This window comes from Sparus aurata, chromosome 20, assembly GCF_900880675.1.
Source record: "Sparus aurata chromosome 20, fSpaAur1.1, whole genome shotgun sequence".
In the NCBI taxonomy this organism is placed as follows: domain Eukaryota; kingdom Metazoa; phylum Chordata; class Actinopteri; order Spariformes; family Sparidae; genus Sparus; species Sparus aurata.
In genome coordinates this window covers 23677070-23696260 of record NC_044206.1, presented here as the reverse complement: position 1 = coordinate 23696260, position 19191 = coordinate 23677070, and the positions used below count along the sequence as shown (strand labels likewise).

At 40.8% G+C, this 19191-nt stretch overlaps 2 protein-coding genes across 2 annotated transcripts in view; one reads left to right on the top strand and one right to left on the bottom strand.

The window, feature by feature from the left end:
* Positions 1-557: 557 nt before the first annotated feature.
* Positions 558-10163, bottom strand: mfsd13a (major facilitator superfamily domain containing 13A). The gene is made up of 9 exons (XM_030400775.1): positions 9948-10163; positions 7620-7882; positions 7097-7176; positions 5424-5873; positions 5186-5306; positions 4910-5006; positions 4276-4447; positions 2923-3116; positions 558-2743 (listed from the first exon to the last, which is right to left on the bottom strand). The coding sequence occupies exons 2-9, from the start codon at positions 7785-7787 to the stop codon at positions 2493-2495; spliced, it is 1533 nt and encodes a 510-aa protein (XP_030256635.1). The 5' UTR covers positions 7788-7882; positions 9948-10163; the 3' UTR covers positions 558-2492.
* A 2494-nt stretch (positions 10164-12657) lies between these two features.
* sema4gb (sema domain, immunoglobulin domain (Ig), transmembrane domain (TM) and short cytoplasmic domain, (semaphorin) 4Gb) overlaps positions 12658-19191 on the top strand; it is a 38203-nt gene continuing 31669 nt past the window's right edge. The window contains exons 1-2 of the mRNA XM_030400320.1: positions 12658-12763; positions 17917-18211. Coding sequence (XP_030256180.1) covers positions 18067-18211 — 145 coding nt within the window. The 5' untranslated portion in view covers positions 12658-12763; positions 17917-18066. The remainder of the gene's footprint in view (positions 12764-17916; positions 18212-19191) is intronic.

The window sequence follows — 19191 nt, the reverse complement described above, 5'->3', positions numbered from 1 at the left end:
GTAACCAGCTTGAAGAAACATGTTTAATAGGGGCCTACCAGCACATTGTTCCCATGGAGCTCCTGCAGCAGGTCGTTGGTATAAACACAAAATAATCCTCTTTAAATCCGGGCTGAGGTTCTGCAGGAGACAATGGCATATTAGCTTACGGTCGTTTGTAAGACGTTACTGAACAGTGATGAGTCATAAACAAAATATAACTGCAGTGAAATCAAACCGACTGCATCAGTTCCTCTAACTCTTCAAATAAAGAAATAACATCTAAATTCACAGTAGTAATCTTGATTATCTTTATAATCATGACATCAACATGAAGTGAAACCTGACCAGAAAGCACACGACAGGCCTGCAAATGTCCTTCACATACACAAACATCCTGGTGTATATTTTCTTGTTACTAAGACTTGATGAAATAACTGAAACCACAAATAGTTGGTGACTCATATTGTAGTGGTGAGTAACACCTTCCAGTTTCAGGATCGACACTTCCGTGTTTTTACTTCCGTACCGGACCTTTTGCACGGTCAAAGTTTCTGACAACGATTAAGAACAATATGTTTGAATAACGTCCGTCTTTATTTCGAGTAGTTTAATGTTCCTTGTGGTTTGACAGGTGCTAAAAAGATTTCACAGCACAGCAGAATTTGGTCGACTTTCAACACAGATGAGGTTTATTTGTATTAATGCCTCACATTCTTCGTATAATCTGAAAAATTACAAAAAGTGAGCTGATGATATGATCACCAACATCATTTCCTTACTCCAATGTTCACCACTACAGTACATAAATTATGTCACAATCAGAATGTAAGAAGTACAACAGACAAATGGCAGTTTTGTGCAAAAACATCAACACGGAACGTTTCAGAAAATACAGATCTCAACATCAAAACTGGCAGGGCGTTCTGTGTAAATGTAAATGTAAAACAGTAAAACAGTTAATCAGCTCTCAAGTGCAGGTTCCGTGCAGTATCAATACCACTCTGAACACACTGATGCAATTTCATGTCATTTTTCTTTATCTTGTTAATAACATCAGAACAGGATCTCTGAGATAAAACGCCTCTCCTCCAGGTTTTCTAACATATCTTCCCGATGTTACTGAGAGATCGCCTGACAACAAGGACGATGAAACCATTAGTTCTCAACCTGTGGGTCACAAGATCATCTCCCGGGGTTGCCAGATTTTCAATGTGGAATTTATTGAGTGCGTCTGTGTTCACATTTGGTTTTACCATGCGTTCTGAGTGATCGGGTTACAAGTGGACAGCTTGAAGCCCGTCAATTCACATCTGGCGTTAAGTGTGTCTCGATCTCACTTCCCTGCTAAATCCACCCACATCACAGGAGCAAACGGATACAATTTTTACACAAAGAAGGAAATATCTTAATTAAAACATTTGCCGAATCAAGAAGTAGACCTAAATAGTTAATAGTTTGTTGTAGACAGTGATTCATAAAATCTATTAAGTTTCTCTTAATGCTCCTGACTCTCAAAATGTAGCGTTTTTTCAAGGGATTCTGGGGACTGTCTCGACAGGCGTCAAAAAAAGCAGCCTTAATTATTTACTTTTTCCTGACTTTGACATGCTTGCCGTCAGTATTTGTATTGTTTAATAAATTTGGTTTAAATGGTAGATCAGTTGAAACAGTGTGTAAGAGGTACAGACGCAGAAGCAGACAGACTGGGCCAGCGATGCTGCAACAAACCAACATTTCTTTCGAGCAAAAAAGACATCTTAATGTTTCGTATTTAATGCCGAATTTAAAAGAAGGGAGCAATGAGTTAGAATTTATCATATCCGTTTTAAAAAAGTTTGTTACGTTTCTCCTCATGCAACAACTCTTAAAATCAAGATATTTGTTGAGGGAGTCTGGGATATTGCCGTTACTAGTTCAATGGTGCGTTCACAAGCATCTGCTGCTAAAATCGGGAGGTTAAGAGAACAGCTGTGCTTGGAGCTGTCCAGTTGTGATGGGATCACTCAGAACGCATGTTGATATTGATTTTGATCGGTCATTTTTATTTTGGCACTTTTAGGATGTTGTGCATTAATAGTACCAGTGTTTGGTGGCATTGAACGTGATGTTTAAGGAACGGGCGCAACTTGAAAAGGTTGAGAACTTCAGTTTTAGACCAGATTCAGTCTGAATGAGGGCACTCCCATCTTTGGCGTGCACCATGACAACTTGTCACCTTGGTCGGTCTACATCCAAAAGGACTGATTGGTTTGACTTTTGGTCATTTGTTCAATATAAATATAGGTTAATATTTTAATATAAAAAATAAGGCAGTTTTTTTTTTTATGTTTTGTGTTCTTCCTTGTAGGATTTGTCAGCCTACTGTCCGCGCAGCCACATGCAGTGTAGAGGTTCATATTTGTGCACACCACGCTGAAGACATCCGAGCAGCCTCCTGCTTTATCCTCTTCTCAAAGAGATTGTAAAATTGTAAAAGTGTCTGTGTGCAGCTTCGGGCAGCTCTTTTCAGTTCATATGGCCTTGACATCGATAAGGTTGCCGTGTTGCGCTCCTTGTCTCAGGGTCTTGATCCCTTGCAGCTTGCGGCCGTGAAGCGTGAAGCGAGACCAGGAGGCCAGCTGGAGCAGGGCACAGGTGATAGGCACAAACACCAACATGTAGAAGCAGCCCAGGCGCAGAGGCGGCTTCCCTAAGCCGGAGGCAACATCAGGCACAGAAACCAGAGAGTCCTTCACGGGTTCCCTCTCGAAAATATCATAACCTGGGGAGCAGAAAAAGTATTTCCGTCAGTGTACACAGGTGGCTGGTATGGCTGAGTGAGTGCAATGATCCACTGATGTGGATCCAAAGCTAGTAAGCCAGTTTGCACTCGGCCATCATGTAGTGAAAGGTAATTTGACTTATTGACTTTTGACTTAATGACTTAAGTGCTGTCCGTACCTGTGTAAACACAAAGCAGCCAGGTGCCGATGAGAGGGGCGAATGTCTGGCCAGGTTTGGTCAACAAGTTAACCATCCCAAAGAGCAGCGCTGAGGCGGCCTGCTGACGACGATTGACCACGAAGTCCTCGTCCACCAGATCGGAAATAACAAGTTTCAGCAGCTTGCACGTCCCCTCTGTAAACACCCGGTTACTAGGGACGAAGGCAAAAGAAGACACGTTACAGTCTTTGTTTTGAAAGATTTTTTTGTAATGTAAATAGACGTGTTATCAGTTAATAATCAGTTTGTCTTTACATTATTCCCAATAACTAAGTTGTGTCAATTACAATTCATAATATTCACGTGTTTGTTTCTAAGGAGGGAATGGGTGCGGTCTCTGATGTAACACAGCATGCTCACGTGTGCCTGTGTGTTCAAAACCACATCACATTATGTGAAGCACGGTGAGAACTTTATCACTTGTGGTCGACCAGTGTCAGCTCAGCCTCAAGGTTTGAGAGAAAGAACCAAAAGCACTCACACACTGTTGAACAACTACCACAACTGTGAACAATACGACTAACCACACACTCCCTCAAGGTTCGGCCACTGAGTGCAGAGAGCGTTTGATAGCATCGTTGTTACCTAAAAGAAAGCACTTTGAGATACTTTTTTGTATGAAAAGCGCCATATAAATAAAGATTGATTTGATTTGATTTGATCAATAATGGATTAGGTGCCTAAGCGCCTAAAGAAAACTCACTTCGTATCACTTTATTTTCATTTTATATTGTATTATTTGACTTTATCTATCAAATTCTTAACCATAGTTGCAAAGTTTTAGGGCTTTTACATAACAGTACTTTATGTTACATTTAAACTCGTAAAATATCCACAATATCTAATTTGAAAGGCTCCATTTGCCAACTGTGGGACTGCCTTTTCTTTCCGTCAGTGAACTTCTCTAATGTTGTTTTTTGCCCTCGTTTTCTCTGCTATGCAACTGACTCAGTGTCATTGTAAATAATCGTCACCCCTCAGTGATTTTAATAAATGAATGAATGAGTTAAATCAATAAATGAATGAGAATTATTTTGGACTGCATAATCAAAAGGCACAAATCGGAGCAAAGTTTAATTTTAGAAGGAATAAAGGAATTGTTGTAGCGACGGAAATTAACACGATATTTGAATACAGCTTTTAACGAATGGCGAGTCAACCTTGGACGCTACTTGTCCTCTCTATGTGTTTTAGTGCGTCTGTGTATTCAGCTTCGCAAATATCAAACCCCGAAAAAACAAACAAGCAAACAAAAAAGCTGTCACGCATCAGGTCCCTGAAGCGTGCACTGATGTGTGTGCGTGGCCATACCTAGCAATGAAGATGCACAGCAGATAAATGTGGTCAGCCCCCGCCAGCAGCATAGCCACACTAAGTCCCAGTTTGAGCATAAATAGCCAGCGGATAACCTGGTAAACCCCGTAACGCTGGCACAGTGTCAGGAAATACAAGTTGTTCAGGTGGGGGGCAATGTAAGAGATGCCTGCGTGGGAGCAGAAGCAGAGCCATATTTTTAAGAAAGAGTAATCAGCAGAAACAATAGTGATCAAAACAAAAAGACAGCAAATCAATATAAAAATAGAAATCTATTCCGTTTCAGAGTCTCTAATGATTCAGGAGATACATTTCAGATATTTTACTGCTTTTCTGTCATGGATGAGGATTTTTGGGGCAAAAATCTGATTAATTCATCAAGCTGCATCTACATTTTCATCCAATCAGTGGCAACTAACATGTGCTATTAACACTAAAAAAAAGAATGTATGCCATAAGCTTGCATGATGCAAATAACGGCAACACCACCTTTTGTAATTTCCTTAAACTATGAACCTAATAACATGTGGTAATCACTGCCCGTTTGTGTGGCCTAGCTGTCGGACTACCTAGCCTTGATTAAAAAGACTTGAGTGTGCGAGTTATTTCCTGCCTCTTCGAGAGATCTTACCCAGTAAAATTGAGCCAGTAGAGGCAGAGATATTGTCCGACAGGAGATGTTCCAGGAAAAGAGGGAAGAAGTTGCTGTTGAAATGGCAGTGAAACACCTGTAGAGAGAGCAGAGACAACAACATAATGTAATGGAGTAGATAAAAACAACATTGTTCCTACTTTTTACTCTTTTTTCCAATCACTTGTTCATGCACTATTTTTGCCATGTTAATCAGGTCTTTCCATTGCGTCTCTACCAGCACCTGTAGCACTTCCCATGTGATAAGCATCTTACCTGGATAAGGTTCATGGACACAAACCACATGAAGTTCCTGTGTTTGGAGAGCTGTTTGAGGTACTGTCCGATGGTGACGGGTTTTTCTGGATGGGTAAGTGGAGCATGGCCAACACTCAGCCTGGACAGAGCCAAAGAAAACGACAGGAGGAGTGAGATAAAAAGAAACGATAACAAGACCGACCAAAACATCTCAACCAAAGCAAATGACAATTTAAAGATCTTTAGTAATTCTTACTCTTTGAGTGTCTGTGCCTCATCCTGTCTGTGAAGGACTTCCTTTTGGAAACGATGGCGTAACAACCGAGACACCAAGAAAAAGCCCAAGATGGAAAAAGCTGCCAGACTCACGCAGAAGATACGGAAGGAGTAGAAATCCTCCTTGTCCCAGAAGGAGTAGGACAGAAAGACAGAGAATGAGCCCAAAGCGCTGAACACAGAGCAGTGGAAGTTGAGGCGCGTGCGATCTGCGGCGGACACGGCGAGGTCGGCCAGAAGGGCGCTGTGGTGGAGGTCCACCAGAGTGAGGAAGCCGTCGTACAGACACAGGCACAGCAGGAACTGCAGTCCCGGTCTGGCCCACGCCACCCAGAATGCCAGGAAGGAGAGAGCGAAGAGAGGGCCATTTGTGGAGAGGGATTTCAGCCGCTTCAGCACCACCTCTGGAGTTGTGATCGGAGGGCCTGACCTGAGTGGAAAAGCAAACAAAAGATAGTCACTCTAAAATGAAATGCACGTCATTGCTGCACAACACTGAATCACGTTGAAGGATGCAGAACACGTTATCACCTTTTGCAAATAAAGGAAGGTATACAAACAAAGATGGCAGCTTTTTCTTTGACAACTGTCGCTCTAATGAAGTGTTTACTTTGCCTCACTCGCATTACTGCAGCTGATAAAAACGTTTACGTTGAAACATTTGCGTGTCTAAATGTATATAAATGTCTTAGCCCTGAGAAGTTGTAGGGCAATGTGTGCAGGAAACACAGTGGTAAAAATCAGCAGGTTAAGTGGAGTGCAGGATGGATTGGAGAGCAAAGGGACGTCAGGATGAGGAAGGCGGTTTCTTTCATTTCAGTTTCATTTTACATAAACAAGTATTTGTCTAAATGCAAATATTTCCATGGGAAATGTTTTTAAACCATCAGTGCCTCTCGGTTGACAGATGGACTGTGTTTATACACATCATAGGAACTATATGATACTGAGTCAAGGAAATCGCCTGGTGTGAACATTACTTGCTTTTGTTTTTGTTTGTGAAGCCTCTATCAGGTAGAACTGCTGTCAAATAATCTGCTATTTTTTTCTATGATTAATCAATTAATTATTCAGTCTAAAAAGGACAAAAAAAATTGAAAATGCTCTTAGAAATTTCCCAGCAGTGTCAACTTCAAATTGATCATTTTGTCCAACAGTCCAAATCCAGAAGGTTTCATTCACTACTATAAATGACAGCGAAAAGCAGGAAATTCTTACATTTAAGAAGCTGGAACCAGCAAATGCTGTGCTCGAAAAGATAAATCAATCATCATAATAGTTTTTTATTGCTTGTAAATCTAACATGATAGATGAGCTACATTACTTGGTATTGTGTCTCCTCAGCAGCACTGACATATTTTAATAATGCATCTTCAATATCCTAAAATATCATATTCTGATAATCAGTCTTTTTCTGTGCCGTGCAGCAGCATTAAATAACGGTAATTCATGAAGACAAGAAATCCCAGCCAGACAATAATCAGCTAACATCACTGCTTATTCTCGTGAAGTGTTTTCTGTTGTAATCAAAAGTCTAATATAGGAAGTGATCGTATTTGTTTTGCAATGTTTTAAACACTTTGTGGGTTTTCTTATTTAGCAGTGTTTTCTCTGAGAATAAATAAGGAAGAAGAAGTCAGAATGGAGACTTACTGCGGAGAGCTGAGGAAGGCTCGATCACTCAGCCAGCCGAAGAGAGGGTCATTCAGACTGTTCCATATGAGGAACACTGTCTGTGGAGCAGAAGACAACAAATCTTTATACAAATCAACAAATAGAGGATGAAGATGGTTTACTGACAAGCTATAACGTGAGAAACTCATGTGGGATGACTGTGGATGGAAATGACTGGGATATTCATTTAGCAAATGACTTCAGTAGCAATCTGAATAATAACATTTTTTATTATTACTTCTATTTTAAAGTACAACCGGACCAAACCACTTACGTTTTATCTTGCTTCACCAAAAAACTAGAATAAAAACCAGACCCAAATGGTAAGATAAAGATATGTTGTTGAACATGCTGGCCACCGACTAAACTGGTTTACTGGACACAAAACAACACTCACGTGTTACTGGCAAATTCTTGGAACATTTCATGCCTTGACCACGAGTCAAAATTTAGATCACGTGTTTAACTAACACAGCTACAGATCAAAGTCTTTGTCACTCACCTCTCCCACCCAGAAGGAGATTTTATCGATCTTGTAGATGGACACGAATGTCTCCACGTAGTACAGGAGGAACACATTGTGGAGGATGGAGGTAAACAAAGCCAAAGATCCATAGAGCACTGCAGTGGAGAAGACGCCTTGCCAGAAGCCCCAGACGCTCCTGCCCATTCTTCTATCTCAATCACTCTGCTCCGTCTCTTCTCTGTGCCAAGCTGCAACCATCTCACGGCCTGGCCGACCCAGGGTCACCACCTCATCATCACCTGCAAACAACAAGTGAATAAACCCACTGAGACTTAATAGGAACATTTATTATTTTCAGTTTATCAGACTCAGCCAATATATACTTTCACCATGAAGTATAACTGAGCACTCTGAATGTTAATATGCTTGAGATTTAGCTGTGTATTACTGGAAGTTAGTGCACCGTTTTAGCATGAGCCCCACAAAGTCCATTAACATGTCTCTGTCTCTGCAGAGTTTGAGCCGACCAAAGGGGAGCTATTTCCATAGCAACAGTACCATAAGTACTCATTAAAGTTGGTTAGGCTGGGGGCCACAGTTCCTTTCTCCTCTGGACCACACCCAGCTTTAGCATGTGTGTGTGTGTGTGTGTGTGCGCGTCAACTGTTATTCCCCTCAGTTATTTTTTATGAGCACTCCTCTAACACACCACCACTGTGTCCCCATGAAAAGCTGGTCTTCTTCACAATGAAATGACAAAAAAAGAAAGTCAGACGATACCCAGTCATTCATTTTAGGCCAAGTTCTTTCATTGTGCCTAATTGCCCTCAGGTGTCACATTCAACACTGCATTCTTAAGGTGCTCTGAATGAGCGTCTGTAAATGCTAAGGGGAATGTTACTTCTTACGGGAAAGAACGCGCTGGCTTAAAATAACACATATTCAAAGTTGTCTCCGTCTCACACATCCTTGTGATTTTCTGTCTTTTGTCAAACAAACTGAGTTCCCCTCCATGAATACAAATCCTGCAGCATTTCTCTTTTAGTCACCGGGATTGTTTCACTTCTCTTTTGTAGTCCCCTGCTGCAGTCTCACACGTAGCACCCTTGGGAGAGGAATTCACTTAAAACCACCAACAGGCATCTTACTCCACAGTCGCACCTGACTCCCACAAGCTCAGACCTGCCTCGACTATGAATATAAACATTCTCTCATATCTTCAGTGGAGAAAGCAACATTATATCTCACAATAACAGTGTTTAAAAGGCGTTGTTTGATACTGAAAGAGACAACAACAATGAAGTGTCTAAGCAACGTTGCAAACCCGCAGCTTCACATCACGATCTGAGTGAGATAGAAAACTTGGCCAAAAACAGCCTCCTTGGAGTGCAATAAAAAAACAGTTCCAACCCTGTTCCTATCAGATCCAAGGGGCGAGGCAGGATAACGCTCATCTGGCTGCATCATATCACATCTCTAGCACATATCTTACTAAATCAGAGGTGGTCTACTTGGCAACAGGCGAGAGAGCAGGACTTGGATCTACAAATATCCAATTCATGTCCTCTCAGCCATAGCACATTCAGAGAAGAGAGGTTTTCTTAGATGAAGTTGTATTCACTCTGATAGCCAACAGATAAAGCGGCCAAACATGGTGACTGAGCTGGTGACACCTGATCTCAGAACAGATTGGGGAACATCCGCCATCCCATGTATCACTTGTTGCATACATAGAGATTACACACTTCATGTGGGTAATAATATTGAAACTGAAAGCAACAAGCCTGCTTAAAATGTCTTGTTAAAAAACGACATGCACTCCCAGTATTAGCATTTGTTAGCTTTATCATAAATCAATAAACATGTAAAATAAGCACTCATGGCGTTCTGTAATGTTAGTAAGCCATAACATAACACGCTGTAAAGGAGAATATCTAACAAGGAGGATCTTCCTTTGGCTGCTAAATTGAGAACCAGGTCTGCAACAAACAAATTATTCTGATTATTAAAATAATTCACCAACGTTAGAGCTTTGGGTTCCAACCAGCTAACTAAGCTAGCAAGTTAGCTAGTTAATTAGTACACTTGGACGACCGTTACTGTCGTATTCGGCCATTAAAAACAACTAACATTATTAACGTCGTGCAACATTTAGTCGGCTTACCATACAATAAATCGATAACTGCCAGTTATGATTATATCTGTGACTCGGCTGGAAATCGCAGCCTACTACCGATAATGGTTAGCACTAGCTAGCCTTAGTTAAATGCTAGTACAAGCTAACATTAAATGGTAAGTTAATTAACAAATTTACAACTAGCTTCGAGAATATTCGGACATGATATGCTATAAAGTGTTACGTACCGACAGAAGAGCTGTTAACCACGCCGGATAAAACACGTCGGGCTCGGTGGGAAGCGGACGTGTTTTGCTCACGATCCTCTGCTAGTCAGCGGCGGCTGTGTCTCGATCACTGGACGGCGACCAGCACAATGCAGGCAGACAGACCACGTCATGACAGTTACAGCCGTTACAGCTGGTTACTCACAGCCGTGACGACACGAGACCTCCAGCTGCTGCGCTGCTCTTCTTCTACGGAACTTCCGGTGTGGTGCCAAAAAAGGACTGATCGTCCGCCAGAAGCCGATTACTGTCCGCGGGAAATAAGGAATTGATCTCTATTGTAATTATCCTAGAGTGTCTATTATAGTACCTGCTCTGTGCCCTAGATTTTAACTAATACCTTCCCTTTCACCTGTTGAAATACATTTAAAGGGCCAATACAACCAATAAAAGGCTGCATTTCACCTGCCAAAAAGTGATTACAGCGCCTACCTTGTGACTGAAAGGTTGTTTCTGCACCACAATGACTTCATTTCACTCTTGGTGGTTATATTTGACAGATTATAACCAATTCAGACCATTTTACCTGTTGAAATACCTTTAAAGGGCCAATACAACCAATAAAAGGCTGTATTTCACCTGTGAAAAAGTGATTACGGCTGCTACCTTGTGACTGAAAGGTTGTATCTGCATCATATTCACTTAATTTCACCCATGATGGTTATATTTGACAGGTTATAGCCCACACACTCCTTCTAACCTGTTGAAATACCTTTAAAGGGCCAGTACAACTCATAAAAGGCTGTATTTCACCTGCCAGAAAGTGATTACAGCTCCTACCTGTGACTGAAAGGTTGTTTCTGTATCAAAATTACTTGATTTCACTCTTGATGAAACAATTGGTTTACGCCACCCTCAGAAAATTGTTTGCATGGAGTTCAAAAATAGATGTTACACAGAATAATTTATTTACATTGATTCAACGTCAAGTATTTAGAGTGATCGATACTATTTCTTTCAGTGTGCCTTTAGAGAAGTGGTATACATACATTTGTGTATACATTTCCATGTAAAAGTGTGTCCGATTGAAGAAAATAAGACACCCCTGCAACGTATTTTGATGTCATTAGTGTTCCTGTATCTTCCTTTAAATCTTACCTTTAATGTTTTGTTTTGGGGTTTTTCCATTGCCATATCAGTCAGAGTAAATGTCACATCTGACCAACACAATAAAAGCCAGTGATGTAACTGGTTGATTAGCCCCGAATGTGTCTGTTATCTGGGTAAAGCATCCATGGAATAGTGTCGGACCATCTGAATATATTTTTCTACCAAGGCTGTGTTTTGAGATGAAACTTTTCTTAATCTGTGAACTAGATTTGTACATTAAATTATGTATGTACATACTAGCAGACCAGATCATGTTCTCAATTATCTAAAGAAGGGAAAAGGGAGCAGGAAAGTTTCTGACTTTGTCTTTCCATCTCTTATCCAGTAGGGGTCAGTAACAAGTTACAGATCCCGCTGATGCAGCTCAGACTCACAAACACCAGACACAGAAGAAATTCTAGTAACACCTCTAATTTCTGTGCAAATGACCAATTAATCTATCAACATAACCTTTTTGTGGTATTTCTCTACTTGTTAAAAAAGTCCCCAGATTAAAAATCAGTTAATTTAGTGTGTTGTTGAGTTTGGAGACATTTTATAAATGTTTTAAAACATTGTTTATGACAAATTCTTAGTCATTTAGGCTTTCCGGTGAATTCAGCAAATGCTGTACATGAAGATATTTCTTTCTTTGTGGAAACCATTGCAAGTGTTCACTCAAGCTGTCTTATTATGGCAGGTATGAAGTGACGAGCTGAGAGTGTTCCCTTTGTGATCAGATCACCCAGGACAGATGTTAATATCAGTTACTATCAGGGAGAATTATGCCAAGTTTAAGACCTTCTGTAGTTTAAAGTGACTTAATTAACATGTAATAATGTGTGAAAACACATCTTTTTTAAAGGGGCACTATGCAGTTTTGGAATCAGGACTCAGGAATATTCATTGTTTCCATAAGTGAATAAACGAGCTGTTCTCAGAGGAAAATAAGGTCCCAGAACTCTGTTTGAAGCTAGAAAGGTGGCAGGGTCCGCCACATGTAAATGAAAGAAAAAACAGAATTAAATTGTTTTGTCCTTTAAGCTCAGTTTGTTTATCCAGTCATGAAAACAAAGAGAGTTCGTTTATTTAGTTTGTTTGCTGTCAGTGAAGATCTTTACATTTTTCTTCCGCAAAACTACATAGTGCACCTTTAATGAAAACATGATTTTAATAACATAATGTTACTTATGTTGTTTTTGTGTAGGTTTGCATTATGTGAACTATACTTCCTTAATTTGTAGTCACATGTTTACTTTTTTATGCTTACATAGACGTGGCTTATTTTACCCAATGGCTCTACTTATCCCCCACAGAATATAATGGTCCTATAATTGATAATAACCAGGGTATGAATTAGTTATTCTTGTTAGATATGTTATTGTTTAAAAAGGATAAATGCTCCAAAGTCAACGTTTATGTCTCACAATAACAGAAAGCCACATGAGGAAGCCATGTGGTCATAAAAAAAGGCAGGTCAGCTTATATAGGCTATGAATCCAGTGTGTGTGTGTGTGTGTGTGTGTGTGTGTGACAGGGGGGTGGGGGGAGACATGGTTGTGTGTGTGTGTGTGTGTGTGTGTGTGCATTGGGTAACTGCAGCAGCAGCAGCAGCAGCAGAGGAGCTCGTGTTTCGCCGCGGAAAGGACGAACCAGAGGATTTCTAGTGGACTCCAGGAAACACGCAGGTGAGTCAGTCTCTGCTTCTTTTCACCATCTCACCCTTTCTCACACTTTTCTTTTCCCCCAAACACACACTCGGGTCTGTACGTGTGTCTGCGCTCAGGTGAAGGTGATTAAAAAGAAGTGCGCGGCTCTGTTTTGTCTCGCGGTGCTGCAGTCCAGGTCGGACAGGTGCACATGGGTGGATGTTTGCACGTCCGTGGCGCGCAGACACGTTATAAACCTGTTTTCTGGAAGTTAAAGTGTAACAATGGATTGCAGCTTTGTGTGCGGAAATGTTTGTTTCTGTTGGTGTTCTTACGAGCTGACTGCGTTGCTCTTAAAGCCCAAGGTTGGATAGAACATCGCATGTAGCCCGATGTGTTGCCATATGCTGTTTTTGGGTGTGTTTCTGTCTTTCTGTGAGCAAAAGAAGAAGGTGAATGGAAGCTGAGGAGACAAAGAGCAGTGGAAGGAGAGGAGAGAGTCTGTTTGAATGATCTTCAGTGGTTAAATGAGGAAAAGTTCATTAAACTGAATCATCAGAACTTCCAAACTGATAGAGCTTAAACTATAGTCATGATTTAGGTTGATAGATTAATTAAATAAGCTGATGAACACTTTCTAATAAAGGGGTTAAAAGCTGTTACTAGTGGCTTTATTGATAGTTAAATCATCATTTACTAATGCTTGATTAGTTATATATAAGCCTTTAAAACATTTTGGGTTGCCAGGTTGGAAGACATCCCCCTGCGAGTAGATCCATTACATGAGTAAAAGTAAAATAATATAAAATACTCCATTTCAATTATAAGTCCTGCATTCAAACTATTGTGTTATCATGTAATATATGTATAATATTATTGGCTTATTGCTAGTCACATGTTAAGAGTAAATCAGTATCATAGGGAGTTCATGGTGGAGCCATTTTTAATCTATTTATTCACTTTTAGATGTTTTTTACTATAATAATCAGGGTAATCGTAATTTGAAACATGATAATGTGCAAAAAAGCACAATTTGATATAAATTTTAAGGGAACAATTGAAATATTTTCTCTTATTCAAATACCTGAAAACACATCAGCTACCTAACATAAAGAGTTACATATAATTCACTGCAAAGAAAATGAAGCCTGGTGACATTTACAAATGTGTTTTAGTGAATAGAGTAGTAAAGAAATGATAAAACTACTACTGAAGCTCAGCCACCACCAACAGAAACCCAAAATGTGCTTTTATGTGTATTTAAGTGCTTCTATAGCTTATTATAAATCATTTTGAAGTTACATTATCGTGTTTACATTGATATATTTTTCGTGTCCCCCCCTTGTGATTTACATCTCTGCAAGTAAAGTCCCAATACTTCCCTATTCATGGCAATTTAAAGTGGCAATCTGGAAAAGCAGATTTCCGGAAGCAGCGTTTGCAGGTGTGTTTTCAGACCTCGCAGCTTCCCAGATATCCAGTGTTGCCTGGGTGACGTCAGTCGTCAGTTGGCAGCTTTGTCACGCCTCCATAATGACGCCACATGAAAGCGATTAGCACCTTGACCGTTAAGAGTTGAAATAACCGTTAACTCCCAACGCTGGCAGAGACCACGACAAACACAACTGTGATGTCACATACTCTCTCTGGCCGACCAATCACTCGCTGACTCTGCATCGTTTACATGAAAATCTTTGAGATTATTATTTTTATTGCCCCCTCCTATAGACATCTGCACATGCTCTGTAGACACCAACGAAAGAGCCAAATGTTCTCTGGTAATATGTCTCTCCTGTGAACACACTGATTGTGCAGCTCATCTTATACCATTGTTTTGTAAAGGTTTGGAAGGACATTGGTTGTTGCAGTGTCAATCATTCCTGCGTTGGTTTCGATAGTTTGGATAGTCTACGTCGTCATCAACAAACAGGAGGTCAGATGTCAAACTGTCCTTTGCAGGAATCTTTATGACGAATCGAAGACCTAAAAAGACCAAACAAAGAGTGATAAACCACAGCCACAACAAATATAACAAGATTTACTTGATAAAGCCAGTTTTTGCAGATCTGAACACGTAAAGCGTGTTTTATTACAGTGGTGAACCAATTTACACACGAGAATATGTGACAAATTAACGGCAAGTATGTGCAAATTAGGTTGTAGAGCGCAGCACACAGACGCTGGAGTGAGCGGTTTATCTAGAGTGAGCTGTCCTTTACAAACGAGTTGAAAGACAAATGAGTCATAAATTGACCTTTGAGATAATTCCGCTTATTTTTCAAATCAAAATGAGCGTTATTTTATCAAACATGTTGAAAGATTTGCAGTAGAGGTGGCTCCGGTGACGGCTCCATCTTCATGTATGATTCAACCTCAGGAAAGACAAAGATGGGGAGATGATCTGTCAACACATATTAAGCAGACGATACATTTAATAATAGTTCAGGCACACAGCAGAAAAAAAGCCTATTTGAATTTCCCTTTCAGCTATAAATATATATATATATATATATATATATCCGTCCCTCTGGGTCCCAAAAAATCGTAACACACTCTTATTATTTATTATTTCAGTATGATGAAATGATTACCATCTCTATCTGATAGATAGACCAAAACAGGACACCTCGTTCTCCGTAAATTCTGGACATTTTCGATGTATGAGGAGGCAGATTATTTGCGACACAATCATAATTTCATGCTTCTCTGAAAAGATGTGTCTAAAGATTTCTCCACATCACAGCGAATCAGGCCCGCGGGGTGAACCCACTCATTCTTCCTTTAATGTGCGAGTAATCTCATTTATGGTTCAGCTGCATGCCAACTCCCAGCGGTTCTGGATAAAGAAAGAAGAAAAAAGGGTATCATAACCGAGGATGGCTTATATATTATATAATCCCTTTATTAAAGCCTTTGTTGGCTGTTGGCTTTATCACAAACAGTATCAGAAATATGATCTGGTGTTCTGTGGCTCAAGTGCTAACCTTTGACAGACAATGCAACGATATCTCACCTGTTTTATCGATTTCTCTGCAGAAATGTCACACTCGATATTCTGCAAATCATTCAGTGCAAGCCTCACAAGGGCTCATAAAGGAAACAGCTCTTTATTTCACTGATATTAGGCTTAAATGCCCAAAGATCTGTGGCAAAACCAGCCCCACGGATCGATAAACATTAAGAAACTGAGACGCGGCCTGCTGCTGTTTTGTTCGATTCTTCTGTTCTTCCATCATGCGTGACACGTCGGTCGTGCCAGTGCCAAGGCAGATGTGTTTACCTTTCCCCTCCTGGAGCTCCCCAGCTTTCATCAGTGTTGTCAACGTGCTTGCCAGCTCCTGTAGACCAGCGTACATACACGACTCCGCTGCAGATGTGTTGAAACAATGGAAGTGTTTGCTGTGTGTTACATGAGGGCAGCAGCTGACAAAACCACATTAATGAGCTGTTCACTGGTGGATCTGCGGCCCTCTGATTTGGCAGACGGTGGTTTGGGAGACAGTCATCAAACAAGACTCATGCTGCTGTGTTGCAATGTTGTTCTGTTGCTATGTTGCTCTTCCCTCAGTTGCAATATTAAAGGGGAACGTTTAAACATAAAAGTGTGTTTACAGGTCTTGGGGAGCACTGCTGCTTGAAAAGACTCGTATAAAAGATCTTTTGTGGCTCCAGGAGGAGCTGCGCGAAAATCTGATGCAATGGCTCAACGTCCCATCTCATCGAAAACATTCAGTGGTTTTCACGCTTACAAATGTTGAAACACCGTTTCGCTTTCCATCTTCTGACAGGAAAGTCAGCGTATGCAAAAGTTTGGCTGCCCACCGAGAAAGAAAAATCTCCACCTAACGACAGAGGCGTGATCTTTTTCTTTGTGGCTCATCTTTTGGAAAAATGTATCAAATATCAAGATCTCACAATCCTCCAGAGACTCTGAACACTTTTGCACGTCTAGGATGGATTTCTGCTGTATTTACAGTTTCTAGTTCCACCATTTTAGCGTGATCGTTCTTGACCTTTGGAACAGTAGTTTGACAGCTCGGCCACCAGACTATTTGCCAGGATGACAAACCTCCGTTCCTCACCTTTAACCTGGTTTAGTAAAGTTCATGATTCCAGTTTTTAAGGTCTTTTCGACTCTTCAGTATAAGTTACAGCAATGACAGGTTTTCTTAAGCAACAGCGTGGATTATATTAAAAAGGCAGACATGAAATAGCTGTGGATGAGCGTGAGATGAGAGGATCCCTGCACCATCACCCACTTTGTCATCTTATGATTTCAAAGCTCAGCACCCAAAAGTGCTAACGGAGAGGTCATTAGCCTCATTGTGCTTCGTGCTGCGAGTGATTAGCGGCAGCAGCCGTGGAGATTAAACCGGGAATTCTCCAGTGTCACAATGCGGCGGAGCGGGATTCACAGTGTTGACCCTTTGATCAGTGACGGAGCCAGAGAGCGGGCAGCCAGGCGGAGATTGTGCTGATGGCACGGGGCCTAATCTGTAGATTATCCGTCATGCTGCTCCAGTGTGCACACGGCTAATTAAGAAATGGAGTTGTGTGTTGCAATATCGCGTCGCAGGGGGCGCACGGTTTAACTCCCTAAACTTTTTAGGGGGTCTTTTATGTAGCAGCACCTCTTGTCTTTCACTTTGACTAATTGGTTGTAATCAGAGAGTGATGATGCGTATCAGAAAGTAATTTCCTGCTCATGCTGTCAAGGAGGCAGGAAAGTTCATACGTGGTATCTCCTCAGCAGAGTTAATGGTGGATGTTTTGAAATAATAAATAATATAAGAAGTCATTAGTGTCAGTTTCCGTTAAACAGCAGGGACATTTAGTATGAGCAGCACTATGTAGATTATACCTGTATCTAAGTCTTAAAAGTCTTAAAACAAGTGATAATGCTTTGAAGAAATGTTGTGGTTATGTTATAAAGTTATGTTTACTTTGCTGTATTAGTACAAGGATCTGAGCGTTTCTTCTGCCACTGACTTTTATCACAACATGCTTAAATCTTACTAATCCATTCAGTGTTTTCCCCCGCAGGTAGTTTAGTGTTTGTTCTGTAATGATCTTTTTGTTTTTAATTGATCTCTCTGAACTCCAGTTCCACCTCAGGACAGGAGCATCTCACTCGGTACGCTGGATAATTTCCCTTTTAGTTACAAACGTGTTTTTTCTCCTTCTCTTCTCAGAGTGTGTTCTCAACCGAAGGATAATCAAAGAGCCTCCGTCTGTTGCTGCTGGGCCTGATGATACACGTTTCCCACTGATTCTCCCTCAGATTTTGCGTGTTTGACAAATTGCATCTGAGGCTGATCTTGGACCAGGTCTGTGTGTTAAACATGGGAGACCAGAGGTCAGTCCAGCCCTTCCTGCTCCTCCTGCTGCTCCTCACGCTCCTCGCCAGGCTGTCACAGCTGTGGGCGTTCCCCTTCAGCCCGTCCCTGGACCTGGATGTCACTCCCAGGACGACTGTCTTCTCCAAAGGTGAGGGGCAGACACAATATGTCGTGTGTTTCAGTACTGGATCTGCTTCTCCTTCTCATAAATGATTCAAATCTAAACACACAGACATGATAAACATATTTTGAGATTCAGTCTGACCTTTCTGAAATATCGTAATATCCAATGTACATTCTGAATAAATATTAATAAATCTGCTTTCACTAAAGTGGACGACGATGTCGGACAGTGGCGAACAATATCACTAAGATCACTTTTACAATGAGTTAATAAGTGATAGAAACATGGACAACTGTTTCTATTCCATCCAAATTAACTAGTGCTTATCTTAAGTTTGGGGAGATTTATAGAGAGCTTGTAATATTGTTTTCTAACTGTAGACGACTTCTTTTGTGTATGCTAATAAATTGCATTTAGGAAACCATTTTTAGATGGTCTACTCTAATAACTCAGTCTCCAACTTGTTAAATGCTTCTATATCATATATCAGGCTGCAAATGACTCTTTAAGATCGACACATTTTGCTGAGAGATGATAGCAAACGTTCTTTGGTGCTGATGGGGTCTTTGTTTGAGAGTCGAGAGGATAATATGTGTTGACTCAAACAAAAGTATGAATACAATTTGTCTTCAGAAGATTGAAAGAGCGTTGGATTCTCATAACTTTACAAAGCGATATCCTTATTGTTTTCCCGTTTCTGTGCACAACGTACAGCACGTCATGAAATATCCATTTTCCTAAGCTGCCAAACACAGCTGGAGCTCACAGAGCGAACTTGGTGCCACCGTTCACAGAACGTTATCGCTCATCACTCTGGATTCGCACACCATTATCGTTGTAGTAATTATCGTGATCGTTGTTGGCGTGATGGGCCCTTTAAAGTAAGCGGGCTCAAGTTGTAGCTCGCAGTGTAACTTTTTTAATCCATGATGACATTGTGCTTTCTGATCACGTTCCCTGAAGGTTTATGGGAACTGAAAATGTAAAAACGTGGCTCGTGATTA

Excerpts from the sequence above, each read along its gene's own strand:
- mfsd13a (XM_030400775.1), bottom strand. The coding sequence starts at position 7,787 with ATGGGCAGGAGCGTCTGGGGCTTCTGGCAAGGCGTCTTCTCCACTGCA. Across the intron at positions 5,007-5,185 it reads TGTCCATGAACCTTATCCAG|GTGTTTCACTGCCATTTCAA; the intron begins GTAAGATGCTTA and ends CTCTCTCTACAG. Across the intron at positions 2,744-2,922 it reads GCTGCTTTGTGTTTACACAG|GTTATGATATTTTCGAGAGG; the intron begins GTACGGACAGCA and ends TCTGCTCCCCAG.